The sequence below is a fragment of the Agelaius phoeniceus genome, chromosome 4 (assembly GCF_051311805.1).
Source record: "Agelaius phoeniceus isolate bAgePho1 chromosome 4, bAgePho1.hap1, whole genome shotgun sequence".
NCBI classification, from domain to species: Eukaryota; Metazoa; Chordata; class Aves; order Passeriformes; family Icteridae; genus Agelaius; species Agelaius phoeniceus.
Genome location: NC_135268.1, coordinates 17,315,903 through 17,331,165, shown reverse-complemented (window position 1 = coordinate 17,331,165; position 15,263 = coordinate 17,315,903). Strand labels below are relative to the sequence as shown.

Genomic DNA, 15,263 nt, shown 5'->3' with positions numbered 1-15,263 from the left:
TCAGATTCTTATTTCCCATAAATAACTAAGTTATAAGCTTCGTATATGCTAACTAACAGAACAATGGGTGACTCACTCCTTTTCTGTCACTAGATGAAGACAGATTCAGCATTTCATATCAGGAGAGGAGTTGATTTAGTGCAATTTGCCAGCATCAATCTCTTGTCTTACCTGGCGTTTGCTATCACAGTCCCTGCCTCACCTTGTATCTTGAGATCTGGGATATAGCAGGTATAAGAGAAGGAATCATTTGTTAGCTTTCTGCCACACAGGGAATATTTTTTTCCCCATGAAAACTCCTACTCCTAAGTGTTCTTGATACTGAAAACCTCCTCAGCAGGATGGAAAATACAGTCTCAGGTTTTGCTACAGATTTGTTTCTTCAAGTTTTGACTGTACATCAGTTTTGATTGTCCATAAATGTCAAAACTAAGCACCTGTAACTTTCTGCACATTTTATACTCTCTGAACATTTTGACTTCAGAAAATCTGACACCATTTTTATGACATGTAATAGTTATTTCCAGAGCAATAAAAAGAATTTTATACTCAATAGCCACCTCTGACACATGGAATAAGCCTTGAGCAAAATTAGGTCTCTGATATGTCAATACAATATATTAAGTGGAGATTATTGAGCTTGATCTTAGTCCTTAAGTTAAATAATTGATGCACTTGCAACAGTCCTCTGAGACAGCTCTGACAAATATTGTGTGTTTTATTCAATGTTAATTTTAGTTGCACTACTGACTTTTAGGAGATTGATTCTGTTAAACATATATGAGAAACAAAAAATGCAGACTGTCATTATTTAGATTAGTGTGCCAAGACTAAGCTGTTTTAAGCATAAGCTGAAGCATTCAGTATCACAATGCTTTCTGCATGGTCCTGCAAAGTTCTTTGGAAGAATTAGACACAAAATAATCACACAAATCCCAAAGTTGTATTTTGTGATTAGAAGCAAAGTGCTACAAAAACAGGAGTCTGTTTGATTTTGCCTCCCTATAATAAGAGGAAATGCATGTGTGTTTAGGGAAGATTAAAAACTAAAGGTCTGCTGAGTTTCTTCACCAGTCACAAAGGTATTTCAACAACTATTTCAACTTTCTATTATTTTATATTACATTATAAATAACCTAAAAAACCCCACTGTGTTTGGAGTTTTAATGAATAAACCACTGTAAAAAGTGCTGTTCATCATCAAACATAATTTTCACTATACACATCTCTTGTAACTTCCTGTGTCTCAGCCAGCATATCCCTTTACTATTATTCACACAGAATCTTTTGAGAATGATAAAGCACAATGGTATCATGCTGCCTCATCCACTCATAGAGTTAAGAAAATGTTAATGTTGTAGCAGTTTTTAAAAAACCCACGTTTTGGTCCTAACCCTTTGAGTGCAAGTGTCCTCGAGTTTTGTCATTGACAAAACCCCCTGATTTTGAAAGTTATTTTTCTCTCGTTAGCAAAGTATTGCCTAACAGTGCCTTTACTGTAGTCTTGCATGAAAAATAATAATTTTTCTGTACTTTTCCTATGACAAATTTATTTTCCTATATGCTTTTACTGGCTGGTGCAGTTGGCATGGCTTGACTGACAATGAGCCAGAAAGATGTTGAGTGTAGGGAGAACTCACAGCTCTCTCAGCTGCTGGCACAGGGGAGGGGAAGAGCATAGCAGAAGTGATGCATTCAAGCACAGCCCTGTGAGTTAGCATTCCCTGCCCGCCAGCTTGGGAACACTGCTGCCAGTGCATGCAAATGCAGGTTATCCACACCCCTGTAAACTAAGAGAAGGTGCTGGAAACTAACTGCACAGAAGAACACAGCAAAATGTTTTAAATATTCATCAATTGTATAAGCAAGTGAGTGCTGTTATTTGAGCCCAGGATTTTAAGAGGTGAAGTCAATTTGCAAACTAAAATGTGCTATCATGCCTAAAATAAAACCTGCTGAGGATGTTTACAGCACCTGTTGTGTTTTACTGTGGTTTGTTGCCAGAACAGAATTATAGCCCCATTAGGGCACCAATCTGATGTATTCTTATCCTTTATGAGAACACCACTGCATCACAACACTGTAGTTGAGTATTAGGGAGAGCACCTTAATAATTCTGTGTGGCGATAGAGTCTATCAGGTGATACAATGCCAAAGGAAACAGTAAAGTTGGTGGTACTGAATAATAAATTTGTATGGCAACAACTCATTTTCAATTGCCAGAGTCCCAATTCACTACAAGCTGGAGATTAATGATTTGAAAGTATCACTACCTATGATTTGAGTTTTAAGATGACATTCAAATAAATTTTATGAATTTTCATCTGCACATATGAAGAGGAAAGACCAAAATATCTCTCTGGTAAACAGGTTCCTCTGATTTTTAAACAAATCCTAGTTACGCACGTGCCTTCAGAAAAGTAAATTAGAAAAAGTTCAGGAAGTGAAAACACATATTAAAGAATTATTATCATGCTTTGCAAAAAACAGAGGAAAATCCCATTGTCAGATGAGACAAAAACAGTTCTGAAGCAGTGAAGTTGAATAAGAATGAACACGTGGTTCTTCTGATCTAAGAAAGTTAAGCAGACCTAATAAAGACACAGGACAACATTATAGGTGATAGCACAAACATATGAGCAGGATGAGCTAGCAATCCAGTCTGACAAATGCCCATAAATTCTTTCTCTTCTTCAGTGGAGCACAGTAAGCTATGAAATCCAGGAGAAAAACAAAAGCATACTTTAATGAGAAGCAGATGCCAATTAAAAAAGAGTTTATCTCAATAAATTCTAAAGTAGACATGGACAAAAGAACACATACATTAGGAGCTAAAGCACTTTCTTTCTGAAATCTGTGATGGCAGAAACCAAGATGAATATGACACTCTCTGACTGGCCTAGGTTTAGTCGTAAGCAGTGTTGACCAAAAAGTGCATCTAACAGAGTATAGCTAAAATCCAGTTCTGCGTGTGTTTGAAAAGGAATGGCAGGGTGGAATACAAAGAGATTTTCTGCAAACACAATCAAGTAGATACCAGAGCTAGAAGTGGAAAAGCTTTAGAACCTACAGTACTTGATATTTTTGAGAAGCGGGAAATGACAAGTTCTGTGGCAAGGAGTTTATTTTAGTGGAACAGCAGTAAAAGGAATGACACAGTGGAAGCATTTTGTGTGGTCCTGTTCATATTTTCACTGGATGGACAGAGTGCTGATTCCACCATAAGCTTTTATTAACAGCCAAATCCGACAAGATGTGATTTTAAGCTAAAATATATACATATATAAATTGTTTATTATTTAAATTTCAAAACAAGCCTAGCATTCAGACTAAGAACTAAGTTCTTGCCAATTTTATAGTACATAACACTACGGAGGTTATGTATCAGTCTAAACATTTTCTCAGTGTACTGTGATGAGAAAACAGTTAGGGTCCTTTCCCCTCCTCCTTTCTTAAACATACTCCTCCTCAAAATTTTGCTTTTCGGTGTTACTGAAATGCAATATTTAATTATCAAATCATAATGTTTCTGCTCTCAGTTGGCTTTACATTCTACACAAGTTTTGCCAACAGCAAAATGTTGAAGGACTTAATCACTGAAAAATGTACAAATGGCAGCAAGAAATAAATCCATAAGGTCCATTTACTTCAACAACCTGTCCCTGACAGGAGCCCAGGGAAGTTTCCACTGGGTTATTTGATATTTTCAAGCACTTTCTAGTGCTTTGGAGGCTACTCTGAAGAGCAGAGAAAAATCTTCACCTTTGAACCTAACACACACACACACACATTCCTTTTCCCACATTTGTTGTTCCCTGTAGTCACTTTGTTTCTCCAAATTCTTGTTTCCCTTATCCTTTTCCAAGCAAAAGTTGTTTGTTCTTGTTAGGACTTGACACCATCCTGCTCCTAGAAAGGCACTGGGGTAGACCAATGCCAGCAAGCAATTCCCAAGCGAACAGTGTAAGAGGACAAGCATGTAATGGTATTTCACACAGTACTCCAGAAATCTCCAACAATTTATGGCCTTTCTTTTGGATTTCATAATCTTCAAAGGATTCTTCTTCCATGAATTTGTTCAGTCCTGTCTAGAAACTAAGAAAAAGCTTAAAATGTCTCCAACCTGCTTCAGCCAGATTTAAGCTACACAGCTTAAATACAGCTTTAAGAACAATATACTTTTATTTATTTTGAACTTCTGCTGACATAACCTGATATCCTCTCATTTATGTACTGAAAAGACACAGGGAGGGGGAATCAAATCAATCTCTACTCACTCCACAGCATTCATGATTTTAATCAGTTCATTTGACAGTGTTCATTTTTTAGCAGGCTGCTTTTGAACAGGTGTGTGAAACAAGGAATTACATTCAGAGAATGGATTTGTCTTGAGTAGCAGCACTCCTTTCTACCCCAATTCACCCACCCTGATAGTAATAGGAGCTACCATGAATTATGTGGGGAAAGATTTTGTATGCCTTAATTATCTACCGGGATGAACAGACTGGCTTGGGTTGGTTTTTTCTTTGGCTTAGGTTGTTTTTTCCTTTGGCTGCTCTTATTTTGGGTTGAGTGCTTCAGGACCACCAGAGCACAAAAAGGCTCCATATGATCCAAATTGTCTTTGTCAAGTACTTTCTTGCCCTCAGCAGAGCTTTTGCATTAAGGAGGTGGAGACTAGAAACTCCTGGTAGCCCAGACGTGCCCTGGTATTTCAAGGCCAGTACTTTGAGACAGTAAAGATGCTTGAAAGGTCTATCTAGCAAAGAGAAGCTTGCATGACAGAAAATACTGGCTTTTGAACACTTTTTAATAGATTGGACAGGTTAGAGCCTCACACTAGGAATCAAGAACAGATTTACAAACAGCCCAAAAAAAGGCCTGCAGTAATGGAGGTGTGCCTGGGTTGAAACCCAGTGCAAATCTAATGGGAAGGAGGCAAGAAAGAAGAAAAGTTTAATAATGCCAGAGCTTGAAAAACAAGAGTGTGAATAAGCCTGGCTCACAGAAGCAGTTCAGGAGAACAGGGCAGGAGGAGTTACTCTGCTCCTTTTATTACCATACAGACTGCACACTGGGGAAGAGATTCACAGCAGGGTGCTGCAGACAGTGCTAGGTTAAAACCCTCTCAGAGCTCACCCTGGGACACTGCTACTCCACAACAAATTCCCCCTGGAAGCTATGAAAAAGGATAAAAGAACAGAGATATTTTCAGTACAAGTACCCTTGGCAGGATAGACCTATACAGAAAGATACTTCAACTAGACTGGGGAAGCAAATAAATTATTTTAAAAACTCTGAGTCTATAAACCCCAAATAAAAATAGCTATTCTAATATACTGAAGCTTAGCTAGTTTCTGTAGAGAATGAATTTTATACCAATTGGGAAGGTCCATACAAAGTGACAAAGCACACTGCCCAGAAGATGCTATTTGGTGAAATGTGAAACATTGCCCAGGGTTCACTCCCTCACAAATCTCTTCCGAGTTTCTCAAAACTTAGCCAAATTGCAACTCTGTTAGCTGAAATTTCCCATACCAGCTGTCTGCCTCAGGCTGAATTTATTTTTGAAAACTCCAGCCAAAACTATTCAGCCATTTCAGAGAAATGCTCTCACAATCTTTTATTTGGAAACTTTTAGCACTCAAATGCTTTAGAGATTCTGAAATTAGATGGGAACAGAGAGAGAGTAGGAGATATACACAGAACCATTTATGAAAGTCTGCTCAATTTTGGCCAAGCCTAAAAATGCAAACTCCTCAGAACAATCCTGAACATGATCTGGTGTGAAGCTGCAGGGCAAAGTCAACCTTTTGCTGTAATAGCTGCTTTCAGGTACTGTATCCTTGGGCTGGGTTGAGTATTATAACCAAAACCAGAAAAGTCTCTCCCTTGTGCTCTCAGTAATCTCATCATCTGTGACTTCAGCAGGATGGGAAGAGAGCTGACAGGCAGAATATGCATTATGCAATGTGGGGAGGAGCATGTGGTATTAGTTGGGACTAGCTGGGAAAGAAAGGAAAATTTGCAGGATTAGTGGAGGGAAAATGGAAAATTAGGGGATTCGGGGAGAATATCGAGAAAATGAGCAGTGGGTGAGAAAATGTATGACTTAATAGGATACAAAATGCTGCCACAGTGACTGGGAAAGGGACAGAGTTCTGGGGAAGGAAAATGGAGGTGAGGGGAAAACTAAAGCCTAGGGTGGAAAAGCACTCTGACTTGGAGATGAGACTGGGGCCAGTTTGAAGGCTGGGTAGGAGGCAAGCACTGCAAGTGAGCAAAGCAGGGTCCAGACACAATGACTTCTGGAGGAAAAAAAAATAAGGGCCATCAGAAACCAGAGAAATCAACTAATTGAATGCAAACTTTTGTCCCCAATAAGTGAATGACATTGTTTTTAATGGAAAGATTTTTTTTTTCCAGGTTATCTCTTGAGCTGAATAGAATGAATGATGCAAGCAAGCCTCTGCCCTCAGTGACATCTGAGAATGCCAGGTACTTTCACTAATACTTTAGAAAATCTGAACCAGAGCTCTCAGAGTAAATCCTCCAAGAAACAGACAATGAGCGATCACCTATGAAAATATTCAAGTGACTTTATTAGAGTCACTGTGAGGGAAAATAAAGATGGAGTCCAACTTTCCAAACAGCAATCTGTCTTAATCAAAAAACCATGTCCTCCCTTTCTGCAAGACTTCACCTCATTCACTCCATACTTTTCAAATTTCCAGAAGTAATAGACTCCTTCCGCTATGTTATTTTATTTCACTGCTAGAATAAGGTGGAGAAAAAGAACACATAATCATATAAAAAAGGCAGCATAAATTATGGGAACAGGAGGATTGTACAAACTATTAACATAGATAAACCTGCCATTGCAAACTTCCCAAGACATGTATATCAATCTTTTTCCATTTAGTATGCAAGAACTGACTCTCTCCTGGCTTGCACTGTTCCACTGGTTTAATGAAGCTGCCTTTGCTTTATGTTAACAAGAGAATACAGTTATTAATTCTTCTATCCGGAAGAAATGAAAACTGCAGTATCTGGAGGAAAGCAGTCTAAATAGCCATTTATATACTGAAAAAATATTTCTGAGAGATTCAGGGATGACACAAACACTTTGTTGGTAAATATAATAGACAAATAATTTCCTGGTTTTTCAGGTATATCCAGATGAACTTATCTCCTTTTAGAAGTAAAACTACTTGATAAAAAAACCATCATAAAATACCAAAATGCAGGAAAGAAACAAAAAACCCCATCACACACAGGGAAGAATTAAAAGCAAATTGTTACTGCAGGTAGAAAAATTAGGTTAAAGAAGAATTAAAAAAAAAAAAAAAGACCAGAAAACTAAAAGAAAAAAATTTTTATTACCTACCTACCTCCTGCTTTATTGTAAGGCCTTAAAAAACTACACTGAATAATCAGAGGATAGAAATACAGTAGGATTGGGAACATGGGATACAGCAACATCTGCGCACATGCACTCCCACTGAGATTTACATCTCTACCTACGAGGAAGGTTTAGAATAACTTGAGACTTTGTTGAGAAGAGACATGAACATAGACTGGATTTTCAATAAATTAATGACAAAAAATCAAACAGAATGAAGATATACATAACTTGTACTGAGAGATGAGCTATCTCTGCTAGAAGATTAACAATAGCCTGGAAGCTTTCAGTAAGATTTCAGTTTAAACCTTTGTCTCACTAGCATTCCCACTGGTTTTCCAATGGAAAAATGCACCTCTAGAAAGTGCTGTAATTCTCCCCTCTCAACTGCCAAATAATGGGAAATAGTAGCAGATGGAACAGATAAAGAAGCATAACATCTGAAATACTCAAGACTAGTCTCAACTAAATGTAGAATAAGCTTTAATACTGAGTACAAGAGGTCACAAGATCCCAGCCTATATTAAAAATCACCCTGATAAAAACACTGTAAAAAAATCAAAAATCACACCAAGGAAAACATGAGGATTCAATTAAATACAATTGAAAGATTAGATCATATGGGTTTATTTGTTCCTAATAGAAATTCTCTTCAGAGATGTGTGCCCCAGATTAAAGATTCTACTCTGAAGTGCCAGAATGAACACTTCTTTATTTTATACCAATTTCAATGGCAACAGGAGAGCAAACTGAAGTAGTTGTGTAGACAAACAGGTAAAACCTTGGCAAGAGATCAGTAAACTCACCTTTTACTTGAAATTTCTAATCAGTTTAAGCAAAGAGAGAAACATATCTTTAAAGGAAATGGACAACTACAGAAAACAAGAAAATTCCTGTCCTGAGGTGTTTTCTAATTAAGCTGCCCAGATATTAGTCATAAATTATTTGCTTGTCATGGTAGTATTTTTGTAGGGTGAATGAGACTTGTTTATAGAAGTTTTCCTCTCTGCTGCTTCACAGTACAGGTTATATGCCAGTACAAAAATACAGTAAATACTGAAAAGAAACAGCCTTTGGGAATTTCGTTTAGATCATTCTGCAAGCTAGACATTGTCACCTACACAATATCAGTCATATACTCAAGAATACTAAATATTCCAAAAGTGAAGTGTTGCAGAGCAACACTGATGCTTTCATCTTATACAAGGATTTTTTACCTTCTAATTGTAAAAGATTTCAACAAATTACATGTTCATACTACATTGCATGTGTATGGAATTTACTCCTAATTTTGTATATTGAAAGAATCATCTGAGAAAGAAACTTCCAAAACTGCTCCAGGTTTGCCTCTTTTTATCTATATAACAGGGGAGTCACTGATCCCACCTAATTTCCTTAAATTAGAGTATTAAATATTGGCTAAACTGTTCCCCTACAGCTATTTATAATTATTATTATAATCATATAGTTATTTATAATTAACAGCAGTAATTCACTTCATTGGGATCAGAGTTCAGGTATTTAATGTTTCCAACAATCCCAAACTTACTTTCTCACTTCATATATAATTACATCTGGATTATATCTTCTAGCTGCATCAAGTATTAGCATAATTTTCATTACCTGGGCTTTGGGGTTGGGGCTTTTTTTTTTCCATTTTCCATTAAACTAAACCATGCTAATACTGTTGACTGCTGCAAGAGAGGTTTATTCTTTGGTGCAAATGGAGAAACTGTCACAGGCAATTGTTAGGCTGATGTAAAACAGCTCGTTGAAATGTCAGCCTGGAGTTACAGCAAGTATGGCACGTGAAGGATGACTTTCAATTTGCTTCCATGAACAATGTTTAATGATGCTTTATGCAGCTTTATAAAAGCACCTTAACACCTTTCTGATCTAAACCAGAACACTTAAGTATTCCAAACCAACAGCAGACCACCCAATACCTTTGCCTGGAAGCCTCAGCAATCCCATCTTTAGAGGGACATACTCTTAATATTATGAACATTTTAATTGCATTTTGATTTTTATCTCATGCTCCTGCAAAAAACTATTGCATTTAATTCAAGAAGTAATTTGGTAATTAAATATTAAATAAACAGCTATTTTTGTGTAAACATGCAAAGGAATGCAAAGCATTCTTGTAATCAATGCATCAGTGTTAATTAACCATTAACACAGAATGACAAAACTTAGGAATAAGAGCTCAAAGGTTACCAGGAATTAAACAAGTCAGGCTCTGAAAGCACAGTGCTGCATTGCTTGTTATAACCATGGGCTCTTCAGAGCCCAAACCTCCACTCCCCCCCTGCAGGCAAGCACATGCTGAGGTCAGCCTGGGTGATCCAGTGATCCCAAAGAATTCAGATAGATTCTCCTAAAGCTGCAGAGCTTACTGGTAAATTCCATAAAAATATCCACTAAAAATCATCTCCATAATTCATTTACACAGCAAAACACAGTAACACTATGATGAGCATTTATGCTTTCATTTAGGCCTGGCAGAGCAATGAATTCTTCTTTTGTGTATTACTAAGCAGACCCATCCGGAAAACACATTTTATAGAAAAACCCACTCACTCTTTTTGAAGCAAAGACACATATTTATGGTTGACAAATGGCTGAAGTGTTTGGAGCTTCCTGAGAAGTTTACTAGAGGAGCTTCTGACTCTCCTTCTTTCTTTACAGGGTGTTGTACAATTCAGCTCTAATTACAAGGTCCAGTCATATCACCCTGACTCACTTCAGCTGACATGAACTGCCTGAGCACCTGTTTTACTTGCAGTTTTTGAGTCCAGGCAATTACAATTACTGCTGGCTATTGCTGTGTGAAAGGTGGGGATTTAAGTCAAGCAATGACCTAATGCCTGGAGCACTGGCTTGCCCTATTAGGTGAGGCAACAATTTGCCTTCCCAATACATGGTAGCTCTCCATGGTCCTTCAGTCTCTTCCATCACTTCATCCATTATGCCCAAATTCATGAGGTTTTGCTAATCAGTACTGGCAATCTCAGTATCTATCTCTCTCTAACTTATAAACAGATTTCAAACCTAAATAATGTTTAATCTTAAACTATTTTAACACAGGTGAAGAAAAACAACTACCAACAGTAAGACTCACGTCAGGGAGGTAAGAACAAGCACCAAAGCTCAGCTGAAGAGTTTCAGTGGTGCATCTGTAGTCAGAGTGCTGGCAAAAGGATCTCCCCTACAGACTAAACCAGAACAGCAAAACCCAAAATACAGTTTAAACTTTTAAATAGAATTACATACAGAAATTGCATTACTGAAAAATTTGTCTTGGAAGCAGGATCATTATCTGAAAATCAGCTTCACAGTGAAAGGAGAAGATAGATAGTGATGATACGCCTTTAACATCTAGCTCTGCCAGAGATTCCCCATGTGAATTAAACAAAACAGAAATGTTTTGCTGTTCTCCATTTTAGAAACCAGGAGCAGCAAATACCTTTTCTCCCTCTCCTGCCATCTGCCTTTTTTATTTACACAGTGGTGCTAAGAAGACACACAGACACGACTTAGTCAAAACACAGGTACAGTCCTTCATTTCAACAGGAGTTCAAGATCCTGGTGACTCAGTCACCTCCCTCTTCTTAGCATCTGCAAAGGAAATAAGCTAAAGTTGAATTAAAAGGAAAGTTTTTACACTTACACTGGGAACCAAATTTCTTTTCTGTGAGGCAGAAAGGCCTAGTGACCTTCCAAGAAAAGGTTTAAAAACCCCTGAATTACTACTATTTTGAAGTGATGAGTCAGATCACTGCCAAGTCATGATTTTTCAGGACAAATACATCTTCCATTTTGTCTGTCATTTATTCCAGTATTACTTGTACTACTCAATATTCATCAGGTGCTTCTTATACAAGAGAAAAGAAGAAAGTGATAAGATTCCAAGCAACTGCATGTTTGACAACAGTGAGCAAGGAAAAGAAGCAGCAGCTAAATACAACATATGTGTAAGTAACTTCCTGAATGACTTGGCAGCCCAGTTTGTTTATCCCAATTCAAATACTAAGTACCACATTCATACACAAAGGCAGCAACTTGCTTTATTTTCAGATACACTGATCTAGGATCTCATCACTTAAAAATCAGCAGCCTTATGTGACCAAGTGCCAAAAGTGTTAAAAACCAAATGTACTTCCACAGATGTTAAATACCAGTGCAATGCAATGTATCTACAATTGCTACAAAACAACACAGAAAAGATTTCATATGGATTTAGAATGGCCACTGCACTTGTTTCCAACTGAGTACAGATTCCTTCCCCAACAGTAAAGCTTGACATAACCCAGCTTACCATGGGTATCATGGATTCTTAAAACCACTTGAACACAATCTGTCATTTCAGAAGAGCAAGATAAGTAGTCAAGCTGTATTTCAGCTTATTCAACGACGCTGCCAGAAATAACAATTCCAAATTTTTGACACAAATGCTGGCCACTATCCTGCATGAGATCCATGTCCTGAAAAAAATCAATAAAAGCTAGAATACCTCTCTAAAGATCCAAAAATTATGCCTACTGGTGGAAGGACAGAAATAAGAAGAACAAGGCTGTGCTGTCTTGTTCCTAGCTTACTGGATAATGTTTGGCACGGAGCAGTATTAGTCTAGATATAACATTTGCAGAGTGACATGTATGAAAAGATAAATGTTACTGACCAAAGCACAAAATTACCAGAGAATTATCTGTGGTAGAATCCTTAATTAGGAAAGAGTGGCTTGACAAGGCAAAGCTTGGATGGACAACCACCATCTTAACTTCTGGGAGAAAACCAGGGAAATTCCATGCAAAACAATCCATAACTTAGCAAAAGTAACTAGATAAATCCAGGAGAGGTATACTGTTGTTTTTTTAAGCAGAAGACTATGAAGTGGACATCAAAAGTACATGATTTGCTTTAATTAAGTGAATAGGAATGCACAACTCTCTGACACTAAATAAGAAAATCCATAGAAGTGACAGACTTGGTGAAAGGCACAAGTTCAGCCAACTTCTGCTGAACAGGAATTCTGCACTTGATCCATCCTCTACAGGGAAAGGTAAAGTTCCATTAAGGTCCTTCTGAAATGACTGAATCCACATTTAAATAGAAACCCCAAACTAGTCATGCACTTCTCTACAAGGTTCTTTATCAAGAAACGCCCTGTTTAATGACCCTCCTAACTACTGTGGAATTCAGCCACAAATAAAACTTTTCAGTAAACAACAGCTTCATCAAGTATATCAAACAAATTTCAACAGTTAAATCTTCCTCCTTCTTCAACAACCTTCCCATTTTCCTCTATTTCATCTCCCTTCTCCTCTGCAGGATGATGCACAATTGTTTGATGAGTCTCCACTATTATTAGCCTTTCCTTGCTCACAAATAAGAAGAGTGACAAAAGTTTTCCTTGGCTCAGGTTAGCCTAGATTGACCATCAACTTTCCGGGTGCTATGAGGAAGAATGGGTTTCATCAGAACCAAACCCTTTAAAGGAAACCTTTGTACTTCAACAACATCTCTTTCTAAATCTACCCCCTTTTTTAAAAGTTTAAATAACTAATGATTAGATTAGGAGACATTAGTAGAGGTGCTAAATATTCCTACTCACAGCAAGCAGACAGACCACACATTTTCCTCGCAATGCCCTTTATTTGAAACACACATTAAAAGAATTCTGTGCTCTGAACATGAGATTACTTGTGTTATACTCAAGTTCTCAGTACTTTAGAAGCTGCATTGGACCACCCCATTCATTCCTACATAGCTGTAGGATGCCAGAGCATGCCTAAATCACCTATTTTCAACAGCTATCATGTTCTAGATGACCTACACTCAATGTATCTATATTAATGCATGTACTAAGTTGAATAATTTGGAAAGGTCTGGTTTTCTCCACGTCATTGTCATCTTCACTGCATTATCAGTCACAAGATCTGGTTTTCTCCACGTCATTGTCATCTTCACTGCATTATCAGTCACAAGAACAGGTTCCCCAGGAAAATGGTTATGACACCATGCCTGTTTCAGTTCAAGGAGCATCTGGACAACATTTAGTCATATGGATTAGTTTTAGGTAGTCCTGCAAGAAGCAGCAAATTGGACTCTATGATCTTTCCATGTCCCTTCCAACTGGAGATATTCTGCAAGTCTAATATTTACTTTGTAGTTATAAAGAAGGCTAAATCCATGCACATAGCCACTGAGCAGAAACAACCCTCTAGAGAAAAGGATACAACAAATTAGCATAAGCAATAATGGGAAAATACTACTGGTAATGTCTTTAGATCATGTCTGTTCAAGAAGAGGAGCAACTTTTTAAAGAGCCATTTTTAGGTAAAGGAACGAACTATTTCCATGCATGATCATTAGGGGAAGAAATCCTCCCCCAAAATATCTGTATTATATCAAATCAATTATTGATTCCCACCTAGTCAAACACATTCTTTTAAGAGCGCCTGGATTGTTTTCTCTCCCTCAGAGTACAAGAGCACTCAGACTCCTAGAAAAAGAAACAAAATTACAGACTACAGCACACTGTAACACAAGATTATCTTTATTTCAAAACTGTACAAAGTATAAAGATATAATTACATTGAAGTAAACCCTGCTCTTTAAGTATCTGAATACTTTAGCAATGATATGGTCATGAAAAAATACCTTTATTGTTCCTCATGAGGAAATTTTATCTGATGGAGCGATACATCATGAAATCAATTGTTGTACATCTGGGGAATTTACCTATAGAGCTCTCCTCCACAGGGGTGTACACTTTGATTTGCCTCATGTGAGTGTCTCTTCCATTCTGGTGATTTGCCAGAACAGCAATCTGGATCATAAAGGTGCGAATGGGCTTCTTGTGGGTGTCTGTCAGAGGAACATGGATCCAGCCACTGGGTTCCACTAATTCCAGCTGCTGCCAAAAACAAGACAGAAGAGCAAAACATTCACAAGCAGTTCACATACTTCATATAAATCACCACATATTAAATCCATTTAATAAAGCCATCTTGTTAATCACATTTTAGTTACTTTTTCAAAATAATCTGAAATAACAGAGTTGAATACTCATAGCTGATTTACTGCTCATGTAAATGTATACAAATTAATTTGGTTGTCTGCAGTTCTGTTTGCTTTTGCCTTTCAGAATCTATTCCTCATTTTGTGCCCTAATCCTAAAATAAAAATCAATATAAAAGAATACAGACTTCAGTATAAATTTAAGAAAGTAAAAGTGTAGCATTTGGACCTTCTTACTGAAGGACAATGCTCAAACATGACAAAATATGCATTTTAAATTGTTTTATCTAGGCACTCTGAAGTACAATTGAGTGACTTATGTAGGAAACTAATTGAACACAAAGTTCTGGATTTTCAGAAATTCCTTAGATTATTAGGGGGACTGGGGAAGAGGAAAAGGAAGGTGACAGAGGAAAAAATAGAGGATACCTCAAACTTCATCTAATGTATCATGACCAATTAATAATTGCTGCACAGCCATTAAATCACATTCTAATCACATTTAACTTGCCTTTTATACAACATACCCAGTGTGACATGATGATTTTATCTTTTTCCATTTTAATCCTACACAAACCAATGTCAAGGCAAGCAAAGAACAGCATTTTTTTAACTCTAAACCACATCACTGACAGAACAGATTGCTGAAATCAAACTGGATGCTATGCAGAGCATGGTAACAGCTTTTGTTTAAAACTAGCTGCCCAACTTCAAAGCACAGCTCAAAACACACATGGAAGAGCACACAAGTAAATAAAAGTCCTGGGGGGGAAAGAAAACAAAACACAAAACAATTGTCCACTAGCAAGTAGATTCACACAGCTAAGCAAATAAGAGT

The 15,263-nt window shown here is 37.3% G+C and overlaps 1 protein-coding gene across 9 annotated transcripts in view; it reads right to left on the bottom strand.

The window, feature by feature from the left end:
* ANAPC10 (anaphase promoting complex subunit 10) overlaps positions 1-15,263 on the bottom strand; it is a 144,218-nt gene that overhangs the window by 97,384 nt on the left and 31,571 nt on the right. For 6 of the 9 annotated variants that reach the window (XM_077176990.1, XM_054633322.2, XM_054633321.2 and 3 more), the window contains exon 5: positions 14,147-14,321. In XM_077176990.1, coding sequence (XP_077033105.1) covers positions 14,147-14,321 — 175 coding nt within the window. Of the gene's footprint in view, positions 1-7,360; positions 11,021-13,037; positions 13,908-14,146; positions 14,322-15,263 lie in introns of those variants that run through there. The other 3 variants (XM_077176988.1, XM_077176989.1, XM_077176987.1) reach the window with 3 other exon arrangements.